The 18,697-nt window shown below is 46.2% G+C and overlaps 2 protein-coding genes and 1 long non-coding RNA gene across 8 annotated transcripts in view; 1 reads left to right on the top strand and 2 right to left on the bottom strand.

The window, feature by feature from the left end:
* Positions 1-873: 873 nt before the first annotated feature.
* On the bottom strand, positions 874-2,150 carry GPR25 (G protein-coupled receptor 25). Its single transcript, XM_034667001.1, has one exon. The coding sequence runs from the start codon at positions 2,027-2,029 to the stop codon at positions 923-925; it is 1,107 nt and encodes a 368-aa protein (XP_034522892.1). The 5' UTR covers positions 2,030-2,150; the 3' UTR covers positions 874-922.
* Positions 2,151-13,056: 10,906 nt separating this feature from the next.
* On the top strand, positions 13,057-17,862 carry LOC105235520. Its single transcript, XR_004627335.1, has 3 exons — positions 13,057-13,196; positions 13,289-13,398; positions 17,831-17,862. It is a non-coding gene; the product is annotated as an uncharacterized LOC105235520 (long non-coding RNA).
* CAMSAP2 (calmodulin regulated spectrin associated protein family member 2) overlaps positions 13,876-18,697 on the bottom strand; it is a 111,123-nt gene continuing 106,301 nt past the window's right edge. For 4 of the 6 annotated variants that reach the window (XM_019794520.2, XM_034667000.1, XM_019794522.2 and 1 more), the window contains 2 exons: positions 17,356-17,474; positions 13,876-16,787 (listed from right to left, as the gene is read on the bottom strand). In XM_019794520.2, coding sequence (XP_019650079.1) covers positions 16,482-16,787; positions 17,356-17,474 — 425 coding nt within the window. In that variant the 3' untranslated portion in view covers positions 13,876-16,481. The remainder of the gene's footprint in view (positions 16,788-17,355; positions 17,475-18,697) is intronic. The other 2 variants (XM_019794521.2, XM_002914610.4) reach the window with 1 other exon arrangement.

Raw genomic sequence — 18,697 nt, 5'->3', positions numbered from 1 at the left:
ACTCATTTCACTCCCACTGCTCAAGTAAAGAAAGACATGATTGTCAAGCTCAGGCTAGCAGCAGTTTTTATTGAGAAAGGTGAACTGACAGATGATTCTGGTGTCCCTGAGTGATAAAGAATCCGAACGCCTAGTGAAAGGTTTCAGAATCTTCTGTCCAGAGGAAAGGGCCAATATAATTTCCAGGGTGAGTCGGTCCACTTCATGGGAATGGGGAGAAGATACAAAGTAGGGTAGGCCTAGCACTTTCCGGGAAATTATCAGAGGGAATAAACAGGGCAGCGCACCCTGGGGCTGGTTCCTATGGCTTTGGTGAGCTTTGAAAATGCAACTCTGAGCTGATAGTGACTAATGATACAGCATAGACAGCTACAAAGATGACTAAATATAAAAGGGCTGTCAGTTCCCATATTCTATAGAATTTTTTGGAGAGTGAGGGGGCAGAGGGTCTGACTTCGAGAAGGTATTTCTCAGAAGACAGTGGCTACTGTAGGGGTTCAGAGAAAGCACAGCCGGAGACAACAGTAGCTTTTGGGGGGCCTGAGTTTGGTATTCGGGCCAGAGCTATTCCCAATGGGGCAGAGAAGGAAATCACTTCCCTTTCTTCTACTTGGCGAAACTGTGGGTGTCCAGACTGCTGTCTGCTCCATCTCATACGACCTTTATTGCACTGGAGAAAATTAGCCCCCCTGCCCACTGGGCTGAGTGAACAGCTGTTCTCAGCAGGCTGGTTTGGGGGCGGGAGTTCCAAAAGCGCTGAGGTTCCGAGAAAGCTAATGAAGGAGGGAGTCCAGACAGCGCCGGCCGAGCAGGCTGCGGGCAGCAGAGAAGGCATATGTGGGGAGTCTCCCCCACGCCGCCCCCCCGGGCCTCCCTCCCCCGCCGGCTCGCGGGCCGCCACCTCCGCGGGGCCCGGGGACAGCTACAGCAGGGCCGGGCCAGCGTTCGCCGTTCGGGCTCTCTCCGAGCTGCCCGGCGGGCTCCGGAACACGGAGCTGTCGTCCCTGGAGAGCGAGGACGCCGAGCTGCCCCTGCGCCCGGGGCGATCAGAGCGCCCGCAGACCTCGCGCCAGGCGCGGGCGCGGAACGAGCGGTCCAGCAGCAGGTAGATGAGCGGGTTGGCGCAGCTGTTGACGAAGGCCAGGCAGGTGGCGATGCTGAGGCCCCAGCGCAGCGCCAGCAGCAGGCCGCAGGGCAGCGGCAGCGCCCCCAGACGCGCCAGGTGGAAGACGGCCCGCAGGACGCCGAAGGGCAGCCAGGAGCCCACGAACGCGCCCTCGACGGCGAAGATGATGCGCAGCGAGTTCCTGCGGGCCCGGCCCGGCCGCGGCGGCCGGCGCAGGCGGCGCGAGATGAGGCAGTAGCAGACCAGGCTGACGCCCAGAGGCAGCACGCAGGTGAGCAGCAGCAGCAGCAGGCTCAGTACCTGGAAGGCGTCGGAGGGCTCCTCGCCGCACTGGCTGCCCCGGCCGCCGGGGAGGGGCTGCAGCCGCCGGTAGGCCAGGGACGGCAGGCCGGCCAGGAGCGCCGCCGCCCACACGCCGCAGCAGGCGGCCAACGCGCAGCGCGGGGTGCGCAGCAGCCGCGCCTCGAGCAGCTTCACCACGGCCAGGTAGCGGTCCACGCTCAGGCCCGCCAGCAGCAGCGCGCCTGCGCAGCGCGTGCCGGCCAGCGCGAAGCCGCTGAGCTTGCAGAGGCCCTCGCCGAAGGGCCAGCGGCCGCCGCGCGCCGCCGCCACCGCCCACAGCGGCAGCGTGAGCACGAGGCCCAGGTCGGCGGCGGCCAGGTGCAGCACGAAGGTGTCCACGAGCCGCCGCGGGCCGCGCCGCCCCGCCAGCAGCCACACCACGAAGGAGTTGCCCAGCAGGCCCACCACGAAGGCCGCCAGGTACAGCACGGGCACGTAGGCGTAGCCGTAGGGCAGGTTCCGGACCGGGCATGGCTCCAGCTCCTCCAGGTCGCCGGACCCCGAGTAGTCCCAGGACGCCGTCCGCGGGCTGGGGATCCAGGGCTCGGTGGGGGGACGCATGGCCGGGGCCGTGAGGCCTGTGCGGGACGCTGCCTGGGTGCGGGCAGCGGGAGCTCTGAGCGAGGGGTGGGGGGGTTGCTCTTCACGGCCGGTGCCCAGCACCTCCCTTCCTGCCACCCAGACCGAGGGAAATGGGTGGGCAGGAAGGTGAGGGAGGAGGGGGTGGTGTGGGAGGGGCAGGCTCCTGGGGTAGAGGCCTATGTTTTGGGGCTGGTCCCAGGGAAGGGCTGGGACCCGGCCGGCCGAGGAGGCTTCGAGGGTTCTTTGAGGAAAGGTCCTTACGGCTGGGAGACCTGCCCTGCCTCCCACTGGGAGCCGTCTGACGTCAGGTTGCAAGAGGTGGCGGGTGCCCGAGAGCCCCCGTCTGTTTGCATCCCTCACTTGGCTCCTGCCCAGGCTCCGCGCTGTTGTTTTCTCTAGTTTTATTAGAGGTGAGGGGCTAGAACCCCGGCTGAGGGTTTTATTGGGGGGGGGGCGGGGAGGGTTGTCTCAGCCTGCAGCGGGTTCACCTGTTCTCTAGAAAAAAGGGTTTCTGTTGTGGGGTGCACAACGGGGTCGGGGTGAATAGGGGAGCCCGCACTTGGGGGCCTACCTCCTAATCAGGAATTGGCCACCAGAGCTCTCCAGCTGTCAGCTTCCGGAAGCACCAGGCTAAATGTCCTAACTCAAAGAGTGGCTTTTCTGACCGAATCAGGTCCTCTTGGAGCCACATGGGAAGGTTTTAAGCTAAAGAGGAAGACGTATCCAGACAGAAAAGGAGAAGCGCCTGGGATTTAATCCCAGCTCTTCTCATCTGGTCCAATATACCTATTAAGTCAAACACAGATGTAAACTCAGGGCAGAAGATGACTCAAGATGGTACCTAATTTAGCAGCAGTTTAGTTGTTTTTAATGAGGAGTCAGAAGTTTAGTGGAGGGTGAGATCCCTTACTGACTGAGTCAGGGGAGGATTCATGAAAGGATGGGAACGAGGCCTGACCTTGCAGGGGGTCGTGGCCCCTGAGAGGATGGGTGAAAGAAAGCTTGCCCTTCCTCCAGTGGTACCCTTTCTTCTGGTATTTGGTAGGTTGCCTTTTCATTTTGTTGATGGTTTCCTTTGCTGTGCAAAAGCCTTTTATTTTGGTGCTCCGTTTCTACAGCAAGGATTCTGGGCGACTCCAGTTAGGTCCAGATCCTTTTTTTTTTTTTAATTTTATATATTGAAGTATTGACATACAATATTAGTTTCAGGTGTATAACATAGGGATTTGATAATTCTATATATTACATAGTGCTTACCACCGTAAGTATAGTTAACGTCTGCATGGTACCATGCACCATGGTTACAGTATTATTGACTATATTCCCTAGGCTGTACTTTTCATTCCTGAATTTGTTTTATAACTGGAAGTTTGTACTTCTTAATCCCCTACACCTGTTTTTCCCGCCCTCCAACTCTCCTCCTCTCTGGCAACCACCAGTTCTCTGTCTATTTTTGTTGCTTATTCATTTTGGTGTTTTTAGATTATATATATGAGTGAAATCAAATGACATTTGCTTTTCTCTGAAAATTTCGCTTGGCAGGATCTTGGTCCTTTTTTATGGCTGATTAATATTCCATTATGTATATTATATGGATATAATATATATAATTAGGGCATATATAGAATCGAGAGAGAGCACATATATGCACATTTCCTTTGTCTATCAGTGAGCACAGGTTGCTTCCATATCTTGGCTATTGTAAACAATTCTGTAATGAACATAGGGGTGCAGATTTTTTTTTAATTAATGTTTTCATTTTCTTTGGGTAGATACCCCAAATGTATGGTATTTCTGTTTTTATTGAGGAACCTCCATGCTGTTTTCCACAATGGTTGCACCTATTTCTCTTCCCGCTAACGATGCACAGAGGTTCCCTTCCCACCACATCCTCGCCAACACTTGTTATTTCTTGTCTTTTTGATACTAGCCGTTCTCACTGGTGTGAGGTGATCCCTCCTGGTGGTTTTGATTTTGCAATTCCTTGATGATGAGTGATGCTGAGCATCTTTTCATGTGTCTGTTGGCCATCTGTATGTCTTCTTTGGAAAAATGTCTACTCAGGTCCTCTGCCCATTCTCTAAATTGGATTATTTGTGGTTTTTTGGTGTTGAGCTAAGTTCTTTGTGTATTTTGGATATTAACTCCTTATGGGATGTGTCATTTGCAAATATCTTCCGCCGTTCAGTAGGTCGCCTTTTCACTTTGTTGATGGTTTCCTTTGCTGTGCAAAGCTCTTTATTTGGGTGTGGTCCTGATGGTTAATTTTTGCTTTTGTTCTGGGTCCGAATTCTTAGCAGACATCCCTCCCAGGAGATACTGTGTTGGGACCAATGTTTCTGTGTGTGTGCCCGCCCAGAGCCCACCACGCTGTCACCAGGAATGAGTGACTGACCCGTTGGGCACTCTGGTGTTGAGAACTTGAGGCGGATTATCAGTTTTGATTGAGTTCCCTTAACAATGAGCTCCTTCATGGGGCAGGCAGTGTTTCCGGCATTGTGAGAGAGAGGCCATTCTTGACCCTAGAGGCTCGCTGTTGGGGCAGGGGGACAGACACAGATGCAGCATACACGACGGCCAGCGTGCCAGAAGTCAAACTGATGAAGGCGAAAGTCCTCTGGAGGTTAGAGGAAAGAGCAGTTACTTCTTATGGGAAGAGTACATCAGAGAAGACCTTCCAGGAGATGACCATTGAGTGCATGTCCAGGGAGGAGCTGGAGGCTGAATTAGAGCAGCAGGACGTGGGCCCAGTGTGACCAGAGCCCAGGGTGGGAAGCAGGTGGCAGGAGAGGAAGCAGGAAAGGTAGCAGGGAGCAGATCCCAGCACGATCTTGATTTCATTCTGTAGCTGGTGGAGAGCACTGAACATTTGTCAGAGGGCGTGACCTCTATCAGTTTTGAAAAGGTCACTGGCAGAACTGTGGCTTTGGCAGGGTAGAGGCTCAGGCCAAGGAGACCCAGAGTAGGCTGTTGTAATTATTTGTGGGGGGATTGGGGGCATCTGAAATAGATTCCTGGCAGTGGGGACAGAAGGGTGAGGATCAAGAGATCATTGTAACATTGTGGGTCTCAGCAGAGAGGAGTCGATGATGGGCCTAGGGTGGCTGTGTTTGGGAACTCTATGAATGCCGTCCCAGTCACTGGGCTCAGCGAGCACAGACAGGCCTGTGCATGTAGGTGTTCTGTTTCCTGTTGGTTCGAGGTCGAGTGATGAAATAATGTATGATCCAAACTGGGGTACTTCTGAGAGCGAGAGGATCTATGGTAATTAGCTTGGGCCATAAACGAGGACTGTTCTGGGCAAACTGCGTCATAAGGTCACTCTAGCTTGAGGTCCCTGTGGTCCATGGGCATCCCCAGGGAGTGGGAAAGCTTAAGGAGAGTTGGGCATGCCCATGTCCTGGCCATTCTTGTCAAGATTGTTTCCCCCCGGCCAATTACAAGAGGCGGACAGGCACGCCGGAGGAGAGGCCGGGTAATGAATGGTTTCTGGCCCGTCTGTCCATGGGCATCCCAGCCCTCAGGCTTGAGTTTCCTCTGAAGACCCACCCAGACGGTGGGAACCTGTGGGGGCTACTGGAGATTCAGAGCAGTTTTTCTCATGTCTGATGAGTGACACACAATCCTGGGGTGGGGGGTAGGGGGTTGCAGCCTCCTTCCCTAGAAGGCTAGCAGGGGCAGTGCTTGCTTGCCAGAGCCCGGGGGGCGATCGGGGACAGGCCCGATGCCTCTGGACTTCACTTCCCCTCGGGCACACGTCAGTCTGGGGCACGGAGCACATGAGTGATTGTGAAAGCTAGAGGTGAACAGCCAGGAAACCGCCAGGTGAAAAAGAAGAATGGGGCAAGGGACCGAGAGGGAAGCCTAGGGAGGGCGTTGAGGGAGAAAGAGAAGTAGGTTGTTTACTAAAAACACAGAGATTCTTGCTTCCTGGGGCTGTGGTCTCATACCAAGGGAAGCGTGTGGCCCAGAGCACATGGCGGATTCTCTGTGCCACAGCCGAGCCCCGTGGGCCTTTGTGAACCTGTCTGGATGGGAGGAAGCCTCAGAGGCCAGAGCTGTATAGATTCTATCCAACCTTCCGTGACCAAGGAAGGCCCACTCTACGATTCTGCTCCCTCTCCTCCTCGGGGGGGGGATTCACCCCAGGATTAGAACCACGTCAACTACTAGAACACTCATCCTGCTTCCCGAGAATCTTGGCACCCTCTGACAGGTGCCAACAGAGCAGAGCAGAGGTGGTCTTCCCGCTTTCCCCATCTCGCCCCCAAGAGCCTTCTCTGACCCCGATATCCTCTCTCTGGACCAACTTTGTTATTTGGGTCAGCCTTGCCCTGCCCATAGAGCTTCTCTCTGTCCCTCACCATGACTGGCACAAGCCTGAGAACAGAGGAGACACTTAATAAATAAATATCTAATGTTTAGGAATGGGTTTATTTTATTCCTGTCCCTTTATGAGCTATATATGTAAGCTCTTACAGCTTCTTCCCCCAGTTTTAAGTTTCCTGTACACATGATCTTAACATTTTAGGAAAAATTTTGAACATTATATTTGGTTTTTTCATCATAAAGGCCATATAAGCAGATCGTAGACTATAGAATAAGGTATGTCCACCCAGTCCCGGCGCTGCGGCACGGCCATATGTAGCATTTCGGTGAATTTCTTTCCAACCGGAGGACAGAATCTATTTGTAATCCCATTATTCTTGGATTTTCTGTTTTTTTCACATTCCATTTCAGAGGTTCTCTACGTATTTTTTTTTAACACAACAGTTTCAGAGTCTTTAGTAATTAAAATGTACAGTTTCATAGTCTGTCTCAATGCCATTAAATCCACATTTTTCTGTGTTGCCTAATACTTACATTTCTAATGTTTCTAATAATTTGATTTTGAACATTTCAGATTTCTCCAGTATTTTTTTGCCGTTATAGAAATTTGTAACAAATAACTGCACTTATGAACTTTTTCTTTCACGCTCTTCTTATAAATGCCCTTGTGAAGGTCAAGGGCTATGAAAGTGGCTCGATACAGATGCTTATAATGACTAGTGTCTGGCATCATGAGAGTTTTTGGGTTCAATGCAATCTTGTCAGAAATATTCATCAGTAAGATATATTTTTTCCACTTTAATAGGTAATGAGGTCAAAATGGTTCCTCATTTTAATGTACATTTTTTTGAATATAAGATTGAAAGTCTTCGTACTTAATTCTTCTTACGTGAATGTCTAATCATGTCCTTCATACATTTATCTACTGTATTTTTTTATATGTCCCATACAATTCAAGTATTCTTCCAGACTTTCTTCTTGGTTCTTTCCCTTTATTTTTAGTTTCATATTTTCATATAGTCAAGTTTATCGGTCTTAGCAATTCCAGAGTTTAGAGTGTTACTTTTTCTTTAATGATCTAAAAACATTTAACTGTATTATTGTTAAAAAATAATTTTCTAGCGTCTTTTTTAATCCACCCAAAGTGTAATTTTTTTTTTTTTTAGATTTCTATCCAACTTTCCCAACACTATTAGGTTAAAAATATATTTTTTTAAAAACCCCGTTCTCCCTGTACAGATGTCGAGTTTATTAAATACGTATCTTGTATGTGATTGTGCCTGCTTGTGGTCAGTGAACGAACAGAATTTTAGTCAGATTATTAATGGCAGGAGTCTGGCTTCTGATTCAGCTTTATAGCTTGACAGCGGTGTGATCTTGGGCTCCAGTGTCCACATCTTAAAATGGGTGTGATTGTATCTACCTGATTGGGTGTTGTGAAGATCGTATTAGCCTCAGTGCAGTGAAGGCCCTGTCCCCGAGTGGGGGGTGAGCAGGCATCCAGTAGACACCCTCCCTTCTCTACGGGCTCTGCGCCTGCACCCCCAGCGCTCCTGGCCAGGGCTGCATCGTGGAGGACTGCTCCTTTCCACCTGTCTTGCCGCCGGACTCCCCTGCTTGCGCCGCCCCTCCTCCCCTCCAGGATATGAGGCTTTCTCTGCACATATTGAGTGATCGGTAAATGGTTTTGGAATTGCAGTGGGAATCCAGAAAGAGATTATCCCCATCTGGGGGGTTTTCAAGTCTTGGACAACCTGAGTTCACTGGACCTGGTGTCACAGATAGTGAATTTCACAGGGTGACAAGGCTGCAGACAAACTGCTGACAAGCACACAGGTGGCATTCCACCAGTTCAGTTGCAGTCGACAGGGAGGTTAGCAGTAATGGAGACCTGAGTGGGAGGAAAACCTCACAGAACCATGTGTCCTTGTGTGTCCACACCCCTTCTGGATAAGTACTGAATTGGGAATGGGGAGTCTTCTGTTTTATTCACTATTACTGACTGGTTGCCAAGATGAGGTTTCCTGTAGACCACAACCCCTGAGCCCCAGAGGGGACCCTCTGTGTGGGTGGGTGGGTCGGTAGGCAGGGAGCCGTAGATTAAGGAAGGTAACGACAGTTCTTGCCCCCTGCCCTGCAGCCTCACCACCTAGGGGATGGCACACACAAGGGAAGGGGCCCCACCCTGGATGCCAGAGGCCTCGCAGAATGTTTCAGATGTTCGATCATTTCCGAAACTTTCGGGTGCTAAATGTGGGGTGGCTGGGAAAGGACAGCACCTGAGTTAGCCACGAGCCTTTGGGCTTCAGCCCACACTGCTGAGGGCTGAGTCAGTGCGAAAGCCCATGGCCCGCAGCTGTGTGATTGTCTTGGGATGTACCCCAGACTTGGTTGTTGGCCTGTAGGAGGCCTGGGGGAGGAGTTAGGATGGAAGTGGAGGGTGAGGGCAAGAGTGTGGCTTTCAAGGAAAGTAAGGCTCCCATCTGTCCTCCATTGCAGGTTTCCACTGCTCAGAGGTTCTTTTCGAGGCCAGAACCAACCCATCAGAAACTTAAAAGGCAGTAGGGAAGTCCCTCGATATAAAAATGGCCCCAGAATTTGTTTGGAAAGGAAGTAACATTTTTCTCTTTGTAATTATTCTGCCCACAGAAGCTTCTAAACTAGGACTTGCAATTACTTTTCAGTGATCTTACAGAAAGTTGGTTATGGGAAAGTTAGTGCGAATTTTCAGTAATTTGCAGCAGGAATTCGGCAGTGTTCCCTGTGGGTTGATGGGGACCCCCCCCACACGCGCTGCCGCGATTCTGGCACAGATCAGTGAAACCAGTTTCGAAGGTCACCTTCAATTCAGACTGACTGTATAAACAGCCCCTTGCTACCACGGGGCAAGCCTTTGCTGAGGCAACATTACGGACACAGCGCTTCCTCTCAAGCAGCTCACACATTATTGGAGAGAATGAGCCGTGATGTACAAATATCTGGCGTGAGGCCGATTGTGATATCCTGCGTTCTAGCAAGGTCAAAGCAGGTCAGCCTCTCTGAAGAAGAGGTCTGTGTTACAGGAAGGAGGCACGTGAAGGACAGGAGTAAGCGGTCCCAGGCACCAGAAGGTTACAGATCACCACAACACCACAGCCCTATCCTCTCTGCAACCGAAAACAAAAACAATGAACTGTAAAATAAATTTAAGAAAGTCCTTATAGTTTGATTTTTTTCATGATTACTGTGATGAGTTATTTTGAAACGTCAAATTTTCCTGAGCTTTGGTATGCCTGCTGGATATTCGGCTATCAGATGGTCCGATGTTGCTGAAAAACCAAGTTGCGGCAACCCTGTGAGGGCTTTAAATGCTGAGCTCAGGAGTCTGAGTTTTCCACGGCCATGATAAGGCCCCGGGGAGTTTTTGACCAGTGGGGGGGACACGGCGAATGCAGTGCTTAAGGAAAATCAAGTACCAACGGGCAGTGCTGTTTGTGGGGGAGAAGTGGAATTAGGGAAGCACGAGTTGGAAGCTCTGGCAGTTTGAGCAGGGGCTGGTGGCGCCTGGGCACGAGGCTGGCGGCAGTAAGGATGAGGGACAGCTGGAAAGCGTGAACACGGACAGGATCTGGTGGTCGTGCAGGTAGAAGGAGGTGCCCTCCATGTTGGAAAGAGGAAGGATAAGAGAAGACCGTGAAGGTTCCAGCCGTGGTAGCTAGGTTTATACCAGGAAGGAGTTGCTTTTACTAGGAGGTTGACACTTGGTTTTTAAACTGGTTGAGTTGGGAAAAATCTTAAAAAAAAGAAAAAGAAAAAGAAAGAAAAGAAAGAGGGATGCCTGGGTGGCTCAGTCAGTTAAGTGTCTGCTTTCAGCTCAGGTCATGATTCCAGGGTCCTGGGATGGAGTCGGGCTCCTTGCTCAGCGGGGAGTCTGCTTCTCCCTCTCCCTCTGCCTGCTGCTCCCCCTGCTCATGCTCTCTGTCAAATAAATAAAAATTTTAAGAAAAAAGAAAAAAACAGGTTGCATTGGGAACAGTGGACCTTCCAGGTGAGAGGCCGAGACGGCAGTCAGGCGCGGGAGTGGGGGACGCAGGGGGCTTTTGGGCTGGAGATGGAGGCTCTGTGCAGAGGGCCCACTCAGAGCTGGTATTGAAGGCTGCCTTAGAAGGGAGGCAGAGGTTGAGCAGGGCATGAAGAACTGAGCCTTGGGACTGGCCCAGGATTTGGGGGTGGGGGGCCCACGAGGAGCTAGAAGAGAAGGTGGGGGAATCGGACCACCACTGCACCACCGTCACTGATGGTCTGAATTTTCAAGCTGCACCTGGGCCCCAGGGGGATGGTCTGTGTAAAGCACAGGGAGTCAGACCAGGTAACTCAATGTGGGGCTTATATTCTTAGCGCAAAAATATCTACAGTAGGAATCAGTGGTGGCCTAGCAGAACATGAAGTTTTGGGTGTGACTTCGAATCTGGACTAAGCAGTCCTCCTTACACTTATTCATTTGACAGATCATTTTTGAATACCTACTGTATTTAGGTACCGAATGTCAGGAGAAAGAATCCAAGCATGACCTGCCTAATAAGCACAGATGTATCCGTGGTCCTCCCACGTGTTCCACGGCAGCCCTCTGATGAGACTGCAAACTTGGCTTTTCTCTACGTGGTACGAAAGGGAAGAGGACAGTGTACAGTCAGCTAGCTTTGTCAGATGTCGACGATCCTGTAAAGTAGACCTTTGACGCTCTCTCACCAGAACGATGTCTCTGCAATTCCAAACTCAAGTCTGAAGAAAACTAGGATGGGCCCCTTATTGGCTGACGATGTAACACAGTCTTACGTTCTTTATAAAGTCAGTTTGGGTAAGCGTGAGCACGCTTAACAACCTCTTAGCTGTTCATCAGGGGTCATGTGCCCCGTGCTTCGGGCCCACATCTCTGTTAGAGAGTAGAGTTTATCAGATGCTTGTAAAGGTCTAACCGCATCCGCCTCAAGACGGGGGGGCTCCTTGATAAAAGAGCCCCCGAGTCTTTGTGACCTAGTCTCTTGCACCTAATTACTGTTTCCTGGGTAAATGTGATCAACCCGTTAGCAGAATTCATTTCTTTCTACCACATCTGTACTTTCTCCATTCCTCTTCTCTTAGGACTCTAGATGTTTACAAGTATGGGGACCCACGAGTCTGATCTTAGCCATTGTTGTGTTGATGCTGGTTACAATTATCAGGCAAGAGAACAAAATCCACTTCAACGACAAGTTCTCAGTTGTCCATCGATGGTGAGTGTGTTACCAACTAGTACAATGACCAGACCTCAGGCAGTTTTATTCCACAACAGCCACAGCAGTGGAAGACGTGCACTGTGAGGCACAGCGAAGGGGACGTGGAGTCAGGTTTTGACTCTGGCCGCGATGCTGCCGCGTACTAGCTTCGTGCCTTGGCCGCGGCTGACCCGTGAGGCTTAATCATCCCCATCTGTGAAACGGAGGTCTCCGTATCTCTTCGCAGACAGAAAGAAAAGAAGTACTTTGATAGCATAAAGCAGTTTATTAAAGTGAAGGGTTTCTACTACTTGAGGGTTGACAGCCACAGTTCCTTTCGCACATAAACGTGCAAACCGTGAAGTATGAATGACTGGGTGGGGCCGGGAATCACGGCAGCTGAATTGCGAACTAGCGGCGCTGCCCACACGCGCGCTGTCCTGCATGTCTTCTTGCCCTGGCGTGCTGCTAACGCCGACAGGTGCTACTGAAGGAACAAGTCGGCCACCTAGAACAACAGACAGAGGTCGAGCAGAAGGAGACATCCGTATTTTAAGTACCACGGTGGCTGTGCCTACCATGTTAAAAGAACAAAAGCCTGAGCGGGTCTTAAAACTTTTTTTTTTTTTTTTTTAACTTGTTTGCTTTTATCTTCTCCAATGGGAAGTGAAAGAACTCGTTTTTTTTCTTTTTCTGACCTAACTAGAAGCCACTGTGGATAGAGGTAACTTGAGTTAGACACCACAGTGACATTAAACACATGCACAGACTACTTCTCGCTGTCTGCGCATCTGGACTTGGAATACCGAGGTGCTAGAAGGCCTGTACCCCCAGATGCCAAAAGGAGATGCCCGAAACTAGATTCTAGATAGCCTTATGTGAAGAGCGGCTGGGAAGTACCAACCCAGACAAATGATACAGAATTGTTTCTTTTAAAAGCAAAACTGCCATTTAAGGAGATACAGATCTCTATATATTTCTTAAAGATTTTATTTAGAGTGAGCTCATGAGCAGGGGGAGTGGCAGAGGGACAAGCAGACTCCACGCTGAGCGCAGAGCCTGACACCAGGCTCGGTCTCATGACCCTGAGATCAGAACCTGACTCGAAACCAAGAGTCGGATGTTTAACCGATTGAGCCACCCAGGTGCCCTAGATAAGATCTATATTTTAAGCATCGATAACACTTCTGAGGGATAAGCAAACTTCACACTCATTTTCTAGATGTGTTTTTCCAATGCCTGATTCCTAGGTCAGAGTATTACATTTCTTTCGCTGGATGTTATTCTTTATTATTTCTCCGTGTGCAAGCTTACAAAATAAAAATGTTCCTATTCACTACAGAACATTTTCCTCTGCCTAGTTTTGTTTTTTTTTTTATTTAAGATTTTATTTGTCAGACAGCAACACAGCATAAGCGGGGAAAAGCAGGCTCCCTGATAAGCAAGGAGTTGATGCAGGACCCTGGGACCATGACCCGAGCCAAAGGCAGACACTTAGCTGACTGAGCCACCCAGAAAGCATCCCTCCCCCTGCCTACTTGAGAACTACCAAGTAGCCAGATCAGGGAACACACTCTCAAATGGTGAGTGGGCTCTAGGGTACCATGGTTTGTGTAGACTTCTCTAATGCTGCATGAGTCTTACGGTGAAATATTTTTATCTCTGAAAATTACAGCACTATAAAATACCATGAAGTACAGCTCTGCTCGAAGCTGGGGTACCCCATCAGAGGATTTAAAGGTAGAGAACCACCCTTATATTTAGCAACAGCAGGTACTTCTTCAGGTATGTAATTGTGTATGAAGATTTTGCTGTTTTGTTATTAGATCTTAACTGCTCTGGACTGAATGAATATAATCTGCAAAATCAAAGTGAAACAGTAAATCAAGAACTGTTTTGGCTACTGTAGATCAGTACGTTCATTCGCCAATTTCAAAGGTATAAAGTGTTAATTCTGGCACCTTTTAATCATTCACCAAAAGAAAGGGATTTAACATGGACAGAATGAATGTATCATGAGCACAAACACTTATACACCACTATGTAGACAGTCTGAGCTAAGCATAGAAAGTTAAGGCAATGTTAAGAAGTCTAAGTCAGTATTCAGATGATGTCTACTACTATCAAAAGTTGCCTCTTGTGAATATTCAAACTGTTATATTTAAACACAGGTTAAGAGGCAGGAAAACTGTATGATGAGTTCACCCAAGTTCAAGTATTAGGGAAAAAACACACTTAATTCAAGAAACAGAAAAGGAGTCATTTGGTGCCATGCTTTTATTCAAATGAAAGGGGAAAAACTACACTGTACCAGGAAATAGCAAATATGACAGTATTTTACAGCACAGCATCTTTAAAAAACCTGTAAGCAATGCTCTAGAGTGGACAGTAAGCACATCATACACTGGACATTGCCCAACAGTGTCCATGAAACCATAATTAAAAAGCTGAATTTGGCTTTAAACAGCCAAATAAAAACTGTAACAGTCATTCTAAAACAAAACTGAAAAGTCAAGAGGAATTAAAAGCTTTCCAAAGCTGCGTCAAATAGAATTTGACAGGCTGCACTGGAAACCACGACAAGTGATCGGCAAACTTAACTGAATCATCATCATAATTTGACCTCTAACGATGAAAGCACCAGTGTGTTTCAATAAGGTTGATGGAGATCTCCAGACTTTATGAAATGCCATAATTTTCATTTGTAGAATTTTTAAAACATAATTTTTTTAAAAAGCTGCACCATAATAAAAAAAATCTGCAGACTTAATGAAATATATCCATATTCCTTCTATATTGATAAAATATACTGAGGAATGAACTTTCGTGGCAATGTTCACATTCTACCTTTAGACATTATGGACATTCATTGTTGGACACACACAAATTTAAGAAAGGGTGGTCTTAGCTTTAAATAGTTCCTCCACTGACTGGCATCCAATTTAAAAAAAATTAATGGCCAAGTAATATCACAAAGAAGGCTGATTCGATAAGGGAAATTTGATTGAAAAGAACAAATTTAGTAATGTAAAGTGCTTATTCTCCTTTTGACTATTTACCATATTTTGATTAGATTTACTATTTTTTTAAAGGCTTAATCTAAACATGTATCTGACAGTCATTTCCTTCTGTGATAGAAACTGTTGTCTGAAAGGTAAAATGTGCAAGTCCCCATTCTTAATATTCATATATTATATACACAATATGTATACACTTAAAATATAAGAGTCACATATCCTGGTCTCTTACATGCAAACAGCAGATCACAAATAGTTTTGAGCTACACATATATCTTGCACAGGTATTGGAAAAAAAATCTGTGAAATTTTTTTTTACAGTTTTAACAAATATACATAAATATAAGAACATAAATTACAGTAAAATATTGACAGCATTTGAGAAAATGTTGATAACCCAGATGCACTGATGCCTAAAGGCCTTATAATAATAGAAAAGTACAGTTCAGGGACATCTCATTCCTATTCTCTTTTAAAATAAGTAAATACATCATATGAGATATTAGTTATTTCTCTAAACAACTCAGTTAGAGAAATGTATATATTTTAGTCTCTACTTCCCACAAAAGAAAACCAACCCCGCATCTCATTTATGAAACAATACTGTCTCTCCCCTCTACGTTTACACAGTTGTCACAACACTGAAACATAACAGGGTCACATAATCATTCAAGTCTTTTCCTGAGAATGAAGTTTTTCCCCAACTAACCCTCTGGTATACACTGTTAAAGGAACAAAGATCATGTAGAGAAGATTTCAAGTGTGTACTTTAATCTAAGCTGTTCCACTTGAAAAGGATAAAAAAAGAAAAACTCAATATAAGTAAAATAATGTGAAGCTATTTTAAAATTAAAATGTAGCCCTTTGTACATGTTTAAAAATTCTAAATATAACTTTTATATCAGTTATAAATATAATGTAAAGACCTCTTGAGACCATGTGGCAGGAAGTCTTACATCTTCAGACTGAAAGACCACTCTCAAAGTGTCCTTCACTCCTGCCAGCTTATAAAGTGACTTACTTTAAAAGAGATAGAAAGCCTTTTTTGTTAAAAGAACAATCTAAATTACTCTGAGTTGGCCAGAAGTGGTGTAAAAACAGCACTGATTTAATCAGCAACTTCTTATATTCTTGGTTAAGCTCATGTGGTTTAAAGCGAACCTACTAGCAGCTCTTTACAATACCTCCTCTTATTTAATAGAGAAATGTTAATACTTGAGTGAATAATAAATACAGAATTGTAAATACTTAGAATAATTCTTGCAAATGCTCTAATACCATTAAAACATGAGGGTTATTGTAAAACTAAACACTAGTGTTTCTCTTAGCATCATAAGAAAGGTGCAAGTTACCTCTGAAGGCGCATTTCCTACACTCGTGGTCTTCACATGAAACAAAATACAAAGGTATCTCAGAATAAACCCCCAGGAGAGAAAAACAGCAAAATAAACCATCTGAAGACAACCATGTACATTAAAAAGTTAAAAAAAAAAAAAAGAACAAATAAAACACCTAATTTGTAATCTTAGCTGTATTTCAACCATAAGTCCAACTAGTGTCCATGAGAATTCAGTGCTTCAATGTGTCTAAGATCAAGCAGGTGAACCCGACGACAAAAATCTCCATTTGCAAATCAGAATGTTTCCTTCATCACTTGGACTTACCACCTAGGTGAGAATCTTCTGCACTCCAAAATACTGTGGCTTACATTCCAGTTGTTCATGACAACAGAGCTTAATGTTCAGTTTCAATTAATAAAAGTCTTGTTGGCAATTAGAAAGATTTTCTATAGGCAGGAAAGATGAAGTGCAAATTTACCACGAATGTTCTGAAGCAAGTATTTCCCAACTCCTATGCTTTAGTGGGTAGAAGTTTTTTGGGTGTTACTGGTCTCTTGGTCTGCCATAAATGACTATGAATGGTAATCGCATCAACACTGGCAGATAAAGTTTTAGCAGGTATGTGGCTAAACTGTTTCCTGTCAGAATTATATTTGTAAAGTCCCTCAATCATTTTTTTAGTGATAGATTTAGGGCCTATCCCAGTCAATTTATTAATTTCTTCAGTTTCTGGGCAGTAAGTATACAAAGACCTGAATTGGCAGCCTGAATCCCGGAACAAGATTAAAAAGTTGTTGGCATCTGACTTCTCCATTTCCTTCAGAATAAAAAACAAAAAACAAAAAACAATAAAAACTCTTAAACATTTCACTGTATAAAATTTACATAATAGGTGTAAACCAATCTTGGTCAAATATTATGACATGATTTCAAATATAAATTCTGAAGAACCAAAATAAAATGTGTATTGTGAAAGTATGCTTTAATTAACAATGTATGCGACACTTCACTTCTGAGGTTTTGTTGGCTCTGTGTGGATATTATCATCGTGCAGGATGAAATATCTGCTAAATCTGGATGTTAGTCAACCAACCATTAACAAACCAGGCACTGATTTTCAACTTTGCAATACAGCCTCATTTTAAAAAAGGAAAATTACGTTATAAACAAGTAGCTCTGGGCAAGAAAAGAACCTATAATTTTATATTATTATCTAAGTCTATCTTAGTCTTAAGTCCGTAGTCTTCTAAAACCCTATTTGAAAGTTTATATATTGTTGAATTCCTAGGAGGAGATGCAGGGTATTTTCTCTTGAATTGGTAGCAGAGAAGACCCCTACAATTTTAGAATGTTGTCAAATTTAATTTTCATGCAAACATGCTTACCTCCAGTATTTTTTTCTTCTGACCTTCATTTACTTTTCCAGCCAAACAGCAATGAGCTAAAGCATTTTGTATTATGTGCTTATTGGATTTTGCACTGGGTTCTTTGTAGAGCTTTGGTCCTGTGGTAAGAATTTAGCAGCAAAATAAAAATACCATTCCTAAGTCAGAAATACTACTATGTTTAAATGATATAATTGTTCCTATATTGAGGAAAAAGTCAAAATCTGCACAGGGATACATCTTAAGGGTGTTCCCACGGATGCTCAGAGACAGTAGTGCTGGAAATCAGACGGTGTCATAATTGCCACACTGTCTGCTTCACCTTCTTTCTCAAGTCTGCTAAGGTTACTGGTGAACTTAAAGCAGAATGGGCCCATGAGTAATTATAGCTTTTAAAAAGACAAGAAAAAGCTTCATCTATTTCTTCATCCACATATCTGAGTTTTTTTAACCATTTGTTTTCTCCTTTAACCAGTTCTACTCCTCGGTCTGCAAAGCACCGGAAGCACCTTCCGCCATTTTGCTGGAACACTCCTACTGTGAAGGTAGACAGTACAGACTCTACTTTGTACTAACCGAACGCCGTCCTGGAAGGACTGCAAGGACTGTCCTTACCCTCCATAGTGAGCTGAGAAACCAGTTTTCTGGGGGGAAAACTGGCCCTGATTGGCAGCATTTACCTCTTTCTGTGATCTAAATCACTCCCACTGTGGCTAGTAGTGAGCTACCAATGGCTCTGCAATTTGCATAATTCCTGGAAGTTTAACAGTTTCAAGAGCCCTAGGGTCGGAGCTGGTCTAGCACACCGCTGCGACTCTGGAGCTCTAGGTTTGAGACAGTGCCTGGCACAGATGCTTGTTAAGTGAACTTATATGGAGAAGCAGAGGGAAAAACAAGGAAATACCATCCAGTCCCCAGCATTAAAGGCTATCCAACTGGCTACAGGCGGAGTAAAGTACACATGGGAAGTTAGCAAGTTCTAAACTCCTCAGGCCTCCGTAGGTCACATGAGGTCGGAGGCAGTCTCCACTGCCCCCTGCTCCCACCTACATGCTCTCCTGTGCCCCCCCCCACTTTAGATCCCAGTGGCTGCTCACATCCCTTCTCATTTTCTCTCCTGCTTCATTTCTTTACAAGTGTCTTACATTCTATTCTGCAATTTGCTTTTATTTCAGTAATGCCCACCCAGACAAAGGCTGGAAGAGGATCTGATGTGAGGCTGGATGCCTTCCCAGATCCAATGCAGTCCTCTTATCTTTGTTGTTGTTTTTTTTAGTAGGCTCTGTGCCCAACGTGGGGGTCAAACCACCCCTAGATTGAGTTGCACGCTCCACTAATAGAG

This window comes from Ailuropoda melanoleuca, chromosome 8 (assembly GCF_002007445.2).
Source record: "Ailuropoda melanoleuca isolate Jingjing chromosome 8, ASM200744v2, whole genome shotgun sequence".
Taxonomy (NCBI): Eukaryota; Metazoa; Chordata; class Mammalia; order Carnivora; family Ursidae; genus Ailuropoda; species Ailuropoda melanoleuca.
The sequence above is the reverse complement of the archived record's forward strand: the minus strand, read 5'-3'. Positions and strand labels throughout refer to the sequence as shown.